General features: G+C 37.6%; 1 protein-coding gene across 1 annotated transcript; it reads right to left on the minus strand.

The window, feature by feature from the left end:
- Positions 1-246: 246 nt before the first annotated feature.
- On the minus strand, positions 247-4065 carry LOC126632779 (pentatricopeptide repeat-containing protein At5g24830-like). The gene is made up of 6 exons (XM_050303267.1): positions 3817-4065; positions 3572-3717; positions 2939-3124; positions 1216-2798; positions 682-923; positions 247-446 (listed from the first exon to the last, which is right to left on the minus strand). The coding sequence occupies exons 1-4, from the start codon at positions 3820-3822 to the stop codon at positions 1442-1444; spliced, it is 1695 nt and encodes a 564-aa protein (XP_050159224.1). The 5' UTR covers positions 3823-4065; the 3' UTR covers positions 247-446; positions 682-923; positions 1216-1441.
- Between the last annotated feature and the right edge of the window lie 5911 nt (positions 4066-9976).

A 9976-nucleotide genomic window follows, 5' to 3' on the forward strand; every position in this document is an offset into this window, starting at 1 on the left:
ATGCGTCGTCTACGATGGGAGAGACTGCTGATTCCCATTTCACCCATCTGATCGCCTCTTGGTTTTCCAGAAAATGAACATTTGCGCTAGGATTAAAGGCCGAATTCTGTAGTTCCTATACAGAATTATGCAAGGATGACTCGGAAGCTAATGGTTATGGATACTACCAGCCTTTATGGACACTGGAAACCAATGTGTTACATTCTCTACTACGAAGAACGAAAAGTTTAAAGCAAAATTTAATACTTTGTGGTAACTTTCCAACCTGCAAATTTCTTTCACAAGCAGAAAACTGCCATTATCAGAAGGGATTCTATGGAATCTATATCCTCCGAAACTGGAGGAATTACATGTTGAATCATGATGAATTGAAAATGAAAGACGTGTGGAGCATGCATATATGCAATCAATCCCGTATCATCTCTGCTGTATAGCGGTATAAACATCTGCACACGAGAATAAAGCATTCAAAAGGAAGATCTTGTTCTCATTACGTGTGCGAGTTCACTCTTGTTACCTTTAATTTTTAAACACAAAAACAAACCCCAAAAAACTGCACAGAGTGACAAATTCAGAAACATATTGTCTCAATAAAACTGCACATATATCCCTAAACAATGTAAAGCATTACAAGAAGTATGATAAATATGAGTTGGCAGGATATTGATTGAATAAACCAACCTGAACAACTATAGGGGAAGCATGCTTGGCAAAGTCCTGCTGAATATACTCCGTCACGACAGGATTTGTTCCTTAAAATGGTGGTCAAGTATGTAGGATGTTGGGCCCAATGCCCCCCATCCAATCTTCACAAGTATATGAAAGCATTCCGCTTCCATGAAAGGAATAATCAGATCTGATCGCAGTTTAAGGAGCAGGATCATCAATCCGAAGACTGAAAGCCACCTGTCAACTGCTTGATCCTGTAAGAGTTTTGCAAGGAACAATCAGTGACCATTTAACTAAATATGAACCCAATAGTTTGAAGCCCTAAGTTGACAAGGACTAGACTTGACCAAAAACTATCTTATCCATCCCAACATAAGCTATCAAGTTCAAACATAACACACCCAACTAGACAAACGTCTTCGGATGTTAGTAGTCTAGTAGTTTGAGCTTTCCATTGACCAGAATTACCAAACAGTCATTAATACACAAATACCAACAAAAAAAAAATCACTCAAGTTGTAATGGAACATTTGTGGAAACACATACCTTCCTTAAAATCATATAAAGGGTTCCCGTTTGCCACAAGCAGAAAACTGCCAATCAGAATGGATTCTATGGACTTTAATCCAAGTATTTTGACTTCCATGCCAAAATGACAATGTTCGAACACGCTCTATGCGTGGTCTGAGTTTACTGACGAGGACAACTCACTTCCCCTTCTCAGCCACTTCTGGTAAACACCAAATGCCATGTCAGGCTCCTTAATTTTGCATTACTTCTTGAAAAGTATCTGATATGGAACATGATCAATGGGTAAACCAGATTCCCGCATCTTTGTAAAAAGCTCTTCTGCCTCCTTCATGTTTCCTCTCATGCAGTGCCCTCTGATTAGTGCAGCATACGTAAATATATCCGGATCAAATCCTATTCTCAGCATTTCATCATATAGCCGGAATGCAAAATAAATGTGCCCTAACTTACAAGCAGCACCTATCAACAAATTATAAGTGACCACATCAGGACAAAGACCAGACATAAGCATTTCCTTTTTGAGAACAAGAGCACGATCAATGTTTCCTCCTTTTACTTGTGCGTGGATCAACGCATTGTAAGTATACACATTTGGTTGAACACTAGAAGAGAACATACGATCCTTGACCGAGAGTGCAGTACTAAGATCCCCATATCTTCCATAACAATCGATAATACAATTCCATAGTAGAGGCTCAGGCACCATTGACTTCTCTAACATACAAAGAAGAAACTTGTTAGCTCTGAACACATCTCCTTTAATACACAGGCCCTGAATGATTATTTTGTATGAAATTTGATCTGGAGTAACTCCCATTTTTGACATACTTTCATGGACGTAGCAAGCCTCCTCTAATTTTCCTTCTTTGCAAAGACCACTTATAAGTGTATTAAAAGTAATAACATTAGGAAGTAATCCTCTTTTGATCATTTCACAAAGGGAACCATAAGCAAGGTTCATGTCTCGACTCAAACAAAATCCATGGATGAGAACATTATAAGCAACAACATCTATTTGGGTATTCATTTGGACCATGTCATCCCAAATACGAAGTGCCTGAACTGTATTCCCGTTTTTAAGATAACCATCCATAAGTGTAGTTGAAATGATTAGATCTGATGCTGTCTTGTTATTATCAACTTCCAATATCTTGTTAAGAAGCTTCTTTGCATTCTCCATAAGACCTTTCTTGCACAATGCATGTACAAGTATGTTGCAAGTGACTCTATTTGGACTAATACCACTGTTACCCATCGTGGAGAAAAGATAAAGAGCTTTGTCCACATCATCAAGAAGGCAATAACCCTTAATAAACGTGTTGTATGTGGCGCAGTTGGGAGATGGGCCAATTTCTAACATCTCTCTAAGAAGCCAATCTGCCTTCTCCAAGTCACCAGTTTTACATAGTCCATTTAGAAGATAATTGTGCGTCAAAACATCAGGAACAAAGCCTTTCTTTATCATTTTTCTCCGAAGCCAAAAAGCTGTTCCCAACTTACCATCCATGCATAAAACCCTTATGATGCCCATGTGATCCATGTAGTTAACTTTCGAAGTGCAACTTATAAATCCTATCTCTGTCATTGATATGCTTTCCCTGCAATTTTTCATATAATCAACAAAAGCATGTAATGAAATATTAACTACGAAATATGTATCAATCCTTGAGCACTAGTCCCTATCTATCAAACAAGATTGCGAATTTGACCCTAAATATTACAAAGACAGAAAACTGACCTCATTGTTTTCAGACGTTCCAAACTGTCCTTCAACATTGCATCCAACGCATTGAAAACTGCATGTGGATCTTGTTCACCGTTGGAATTATTTTTCTTTGAAAACCAATGTTGAGCACTCAAATGGTAATTCTCATTCCAATTTTTCATGAAATCCTCAAAAGTAGTTGGAAGTAGATCCTTACCCCTACATTTCCCACATTTGAGAGCACCATAAGGTTTCTAGCAATAACTAATACCCACTGCAAACTGTTAGTTTTCTTTTTCCTCTTTTCTACCTAGTTTTTTCTCAGCAACCAAACAGAAAATTAAGAGTATAACTAGAAAAGACAAGTAATAATATCATATTTCCATTAAGGCTTAGGTTTCTTCTTCCTCTTTTCTGCTCAATTTTCTCGGAAACCAAACAGAAAATTAGAAAATGACAATTAATAATATCACATCTCCATTAAAGCTTAGGGTTTTTCATCCTCTTTTCTACTCAATTTTCTCGGAAACCAAACAGAAAATTAGAAAATGACAAGTAATAATACCATATCTCCATTAAAGCTTAGGTTTTTTTCCTTCCTCTTTTCTACTCAATTTTCTCGGCATTCAAACAGCAGAGTAAGATTAAGATACGATAACAAGTTACCTGGCGTTGGCATCAGAGTCAGCTTGGCAGCACAAAATGTTGACAAAAATGCGAGCAATGTTGTGCTTGATGGAGTCGAGGGTTCGATTCAAACATCTCAGAAGGGCAATGTGGGACGGCGACGATTCTCCGCACGCGATTACAAGCTGCAAATCCCACACCAAACAATCAAATAAACAATCGATACAAAAACATATATATATATATATATATATACACATTTATATTAGGGATTTTGGACTGACTGCCATTGTAGGCGTTCTGTGAAGAACTTGAAGGATTTTCAGAAAGAAGAAGAAGACGATATGGGGAGTATTTGTTCTGCTGCTGCTGCTTCTTCTTCTTCTTCCTTGACTCCGTTACTAACGGTTTGAGATTGAGGCTGGCTTTGCCTCGGATTGGTTTTTCTCCTGTGGGAGGTTAGCTCCCGACGGCGCGAGTTTTCGGAAGTGGATCCAAGTGGATCATATTCTGTTGAAGATTGAGGAACCCGAATGTACAAATTGGGGCGGGTCGGAGGGCCAACCAGACTCGAATAATATGGGTCTCAAAGCAGTAAATGGCCCAATAGTTCAAGGCCCATATCCCTTTAGATTATACATTATTTAGATTTGTATGCAAGCCAGAACCCCCTAGCAGCATTTTTTTTTAAATTTATTATTATTCGAACTATTATAATAATTCAGCGAATTGGGAGTTTTGAACTCGGAACGTATGGGTGGAAACCTAACATTCTATCCCGATTATAACTAAAGATCTTCGATTCAAATACCCGTTCTCAATCATTGTTCTAAAAATCCCCGCCTATTGCCGCATAGGTGCTAGACGGCTAACCACTGCCCCAATTAATGCCTAGGCGTTTGAAAATTAAGAAATGGCGCCTAGACTTGCTGAGGCACCCGCCTAGCCCATCTAGACCCGTCTATACACTTGACTAGGTTACGACTCACTTATATAGAAAATAGATAACTTTCCTTTTACATTTTATTATTTCCAATATATTGTAAGAGACTTATTGAACACTTAAATAAACACACATTATATGTTTGCTCTCCATGTATTCATTATGTTCCAATACTTAATAATATATATGTCATTCTATTTTATAGTTTATAATGAAATTATATATATATATATATATATATATATATATATATATATATATATTAAGCATAAACAGACATTTATTTACACGAAATACGATAGATTTACTTAAGTTCGCCTAGGCGCTAGGCTTCAGTCCGCTGTCCGACTAGCGCCTAGCATCTTTTAAAACCTTGTTCCCGATCATAACTTTATAAAAATAAAATTAAAATATTGGTTGAAAACAATCACCTAAACTTAATTCGGATTTGATCAAGTTGGTAATTTCACAATCCAAGATTATGAGCAACTTATACTTCCTTCGGCTCAGTTTCAATTTCGTATTAGGTCTTAGGTAAAATTCGGATTAGGTCCGGGAAAATTCAAGTTGACTATGCCCAAGTTGGACAGTTCAGGGACATTTAAGATACAGCAACACTTGGACAGCAATGGCCCAATCAAAGGAAAATCAAATGTGGGAAATAGTCATTAATGTTTATGGTAAAAAGACCAAAATAGTTACCTTGCACTCGGCTCTTTATTTTTGTCACGGTAGAGGAATTTTGAGTGTCAATCGCAACTCCGCATTGCACCTCACTAGACTAATTTGCAGTGTATACTTGGCTGTTTTCCTCCAAAATTTGCGCCTCTAGCAGCCGAGATCTTGTCCTGGTTTTGGTGCTTATTGGGATTTCCAAACTTGAGAGGTACAACCGGCTTCATATATACCATTCCGAGGAAGTTCCGTTTATCTTTGGGAAGCGATCGTAGTTGTGGAAGCATAATTCTGCACCTAAAAAGGTAACGAAAACATCTTAGGTACCATAAGTTTTTTAAGCTCATGCAGAGCTCCAAACATAGTTCATATAAAATTTGTGAAGAAATATGCACTACGCATTTACCGTTCAGAATCGGGTTTTATTGTAAGAAGATAACATGGACCAATGAGGACAATTTGGTTAGTAGACCTTACATGAAAAGGCATTACTTTAGTCTAAAGTAAGGATTCCAATTGCACTGTGCAAATGAATAGTATTTAGGTCCGAATTTCTTTTTATGTACGACCATTCCATTGCTTTAAAGAATGGGCATTGTAGCTCAGTTTCAAATATCTATGAAAAATAATCTGAAATCTATTTGTTTTCTTTTTTCTTTGTGCAGCGGACATCATCAACATGGAAGATGGCAAGCTAGGAATGGAAGGGTTGCTAGAAATAAGAATTTTATCTTGGGACATTCAGTGAGTGATTTTTCAAACCTTCACTTTTACAAGACAAAATATCTATTTCTGTGTGTATTCTTCAAGCATGTTATCATTATTTAGATTGTAGGAAAAAAAGAGAGTGACTTGAGGTGTTTTCATATATTTTGTGTGTATTCTTCAAGCATGTTACCATAGTATTTGCAACTAAAAAAAATAATATACTTTTATACCTCTGTTTCTCTTTTCTTTGTTTTCATGAGAAATTAATTGTCATTGGCAGTAGCACTATAGAAAGCCATCTTTCTGCATTATTCTGCTTCATACATAATTACAATATCAAATTTCTTATTTTTTCATGTTTTTACTTTTGACATTCTGATATTTATTTTTGAATGTGGAATTATATCTAATATTTGTTAATTTCCTGACTGTCTTAATCCCTCACCGTCTCTAGATTTTAAATTTTTGTAAGAACCATGAAAATGACTAAAAAACGTGATGTTGTTTTCGAAATATACATTAGCATCCCCCTCCCCCTCTCACCCAAATGCCAAAATCAGGTGGCTTGACTTCACATTCCCCTACAATTCTACAAACACATCTCTCTTTCTCCTCTCCTTGCCTCCGGCCCTCTCTCTCCTTGTCAGATAAAACAGACCACAACATGTTATCAGCACGCTCCTATCGTTGTGCTTAGAAATATGACGTTAGAGAATTTTTCTGCATCAAACCAATTCATTCATATCATCATGCAATCAAGTTCTTTCAAAACAACGGTTTTTAACTCGATATTTTTGCAGCCGTGATAGCATAAACATTCACCATGATGCATGACCCAACTGTATGTTTTACGAATTTTAGATTCTACATCAATTGTGTATGCCTCATAATCATAATTGTTAAATTATGTGAATTTGATATTTGCTTTGATCAAATATATTTGTATATGCATCACATTGAATTAAATTAACATACTATTGTTTTGAATATGTTTTTTTTAATTGAATTATATATCAAAAATTGAATTGAAAAAATATTAAATTTTTTTTTTTGGAACCTAGGGTTCTTTTGAACCCGTGACCACCATCCTGCATATGGGTTTCCCCAAGCCAAGCCGAGAGCCTGTAGCTCTCTTTCTCCCTAAAAAAACCCACGGAGCCAGAAGTTCCGAGTCTCAAAACCAACAAAACCCGACACCTTTCATGGTGTCCTCGACCACAGTATGGCCTGCAGCTATTGCCTTGAACCTTTGGTTCATGTCATTAACGACTAGAAGTCGTCCCATGTAAAAAAAATTGAACTGAGATTCGCCGGAATATCGTTGGAATTTTTTTTAAATTCCGATTCAAATTTTCTAGGGTTTGATTGAAATGATTGAGATTTTAATATCTCCATGTTGTAATCATAGTCAAAAACAGCCCAGAAAGGTACCTCGACTCTTCCTGTCCAAGATTTGGCCACTTGCAGTGGCGGCGCCGATCACTTTCTCTGGCAGAATCACCTAGCCTCGCTAAGATTTCTTGGATCAAGCCTGACCCCAAATTTTTTGGGCCTGGCCTCGACTCAGGCTAAAAAAAAAAAAAGTTTGTTTTCTTTTGGGCTCACCACTCAAGCCCAATTCGAACCCCTTATTTTTCGACCCAACGTTGCATCACACCAGCCCAAATGGGCTCTGGTGTTCTCCCATGCCCCGTGCTGCAGTGGAACCCAGCCCGTGTGGCTGCTGTGCTTTCCCTGCATCGTGATACACACGATTGAGGCCTTCTTTGGGCCTCTGCCACTTGGGCCTGCGTCTGCATCCTAACCTTATGCATACGGGCTTATTGCCATGTCTTGGCCCGACTTATTTCCAGCCCATATTGGGCCTGGACCCCTCGGCACCCATTTTATTAAGCCACCTCGTGGGCTTATGTATTCTTTTTGGGCCCCGAATTTTATTTGCCTAATTATTTTAGGCCTAACGGGTTTTATATTTTTTTTCACCCACACTTTAATTTGGCCTGAAGTCTAAATAATTAAAATTCAATTATAATTATAAACCTAAAATTATACTTTTGCATATTCTTGTTGCATATTTGTTTGCATATATATTTGTGTTTGCCTGCAGTAATATATGAACCTGAAGTTCATAATTATTTTGAAACCTGAAGTTCCTTGTAAACATGTCTTGTTTGAAAGCCTGAAGTTTTCACTTTAAAACATCACCCATGAAAACCCAAAGTTTTTCATGTAAAATTAAACCAAATCATGTCTAATAGAACTTGTATGTTATAATCCTATGTGAATGGATTGATTTTTCTCCATTACACTAAACACATCTTGTCCATCTATTTTGTGATAGGAACATGTCGAATTTGAACAAACTCGTCTTCACCGCTTTGGAGGTCTCTGGAAGGCACTACCTCAAGTGGGTTCAACATGTGAAGCTCCACCTCATTGTAAAGAACTTGTGTCCTGCCATTGAAAAACCAACAGGTGAGCCTGTTGGCAAAGCTGAAAAAGCCACTGCTATGATCTTCATTCGAAGACATATCTATTATGCTCTGCAAACTAAGTATCTTGCTGAGGAGGATCCACGTGCATTATGGGTCGCTTTGACTAATCGTTTTGATCACCAAAATGACACATTCTTGCCTGAAGCAAGACACGACTGGAAACATTTGCGCTTCCAAGACTTTAAGTTTGTGAATGAATATAACTCTGAAATTTGTCGAATCCGATCACTTCTCAAGTTTTGCAATGAAACTTTGACTGAATAGGATCTCTTGGAGAAGACATATTCGACCTTCTCTACTTCTAATATTGTCTTGCAGTAACAATATATAGCTCAAAACTTTACTAAGTTCTCGGATTTGATCTCTGTTTTACTTCTTGCTAAAATGCAGAACCAGCTGTTGATGAAGAATCATCAAGCTTGACCTACTAGGGCACTGATGTGCCTGAATCACATTATAACAATAACCAACGCCCAAAACGCCAAATGAGGTGTGGTAAGGGCGGCCAGAAGCCATCCCATCAAGGTCAACAGAGTCAAGGCCTATCCAAGGGAGGAAACAAAGCCTAGAAGCGCCCAAACCTCGCTCCCAAGATCCCGAACTTCAAGAATAAGGGCAAAACACCTGAAACCATGGATGCGGACATGTGTTATCACTGTGTTCAAAGGACCATTGGTCCCATGTTTGCCAAGCTCCCAAGGTTGTAGATGAATATCATTCTCGTCGTAAGAAGTTTGAATCAAACTTCATGTAAGTAGACGAACCGGAGACTACAAAGATGGAGGTTTTTGATTTTCAGGCAGATATCACCCCTATGGAAGATTAGAATCTTAGACATAGACTTATTTTTAGTTGAAATAAGACAATTGGGGCCGAATTCCACCTAGTGGTTGAACCCCTCCTTTGTTTTTTTATTGATTTTTGAACAATTTTCCTTTATGTTTAGATTATTAGTTGGTGATTTGTTTTGGATATTAAATTTTTAATCCTTGAATAAATGAAATTATTTTGAATTGATATTTGTTTTTATAAACTTTTATGCATGTGACCGATTCAAATTAATTCTTCATTCTAGATATGACTAGTGGGAAAGTTAGTTGTCTGGCAGATAGTGTAACCACGCACACATTTTTGCGTAAACACATCTATTTCACTAATTTCATACCTAATAATGCACCTCTGACAACCCTCTCAGGCCCATCCAACCTAATAGAAGGATATGGTAAGGCACATATAATGTTGTCTAATGGTACAACTTTAACCATTGCTAAGGCACTCTATTCTCCAATTTCTGGAAGAATGTTGTTAAGTTTCAAGGATGTTAGAGATAACAATTACCACGTTGAAACCCACGTAGAAAACAAAGTTGAATTTTTGTGCATAACTTCCTACGAATATGGCCAAATGCGTATTCTAGAGAAGATTAAGCGTATTCCGAGTGGTCTGTATACTACGACCATACACCCCATTGAATGCTACTATATGACCGACCCTACTACTGGGACCGCGCACAAAAGTATACTTTGGCATGATCGTTTGGGACATCTTGGATGAATAGCAATGCTCCATATCCTCAAATCTTCACACGGACATCCTTTAACCCGAAGTTTAGGTTTGATCCAA

This window comes from Malus sylvestris, chromosome 8 (assembly GCF_916048215.2).
Source record: "Malus sylvestris chromosome 8, drMalSylv7.2, whole genome shotgun sequence".
Classification (NCBI taxonomy): domain Eukaryota; kingdom Viridiplantae; phylum Streptophyta; class Magnoliopsida; order Rosales; family Rosaceae; genus Malus; species Malus sylvestris.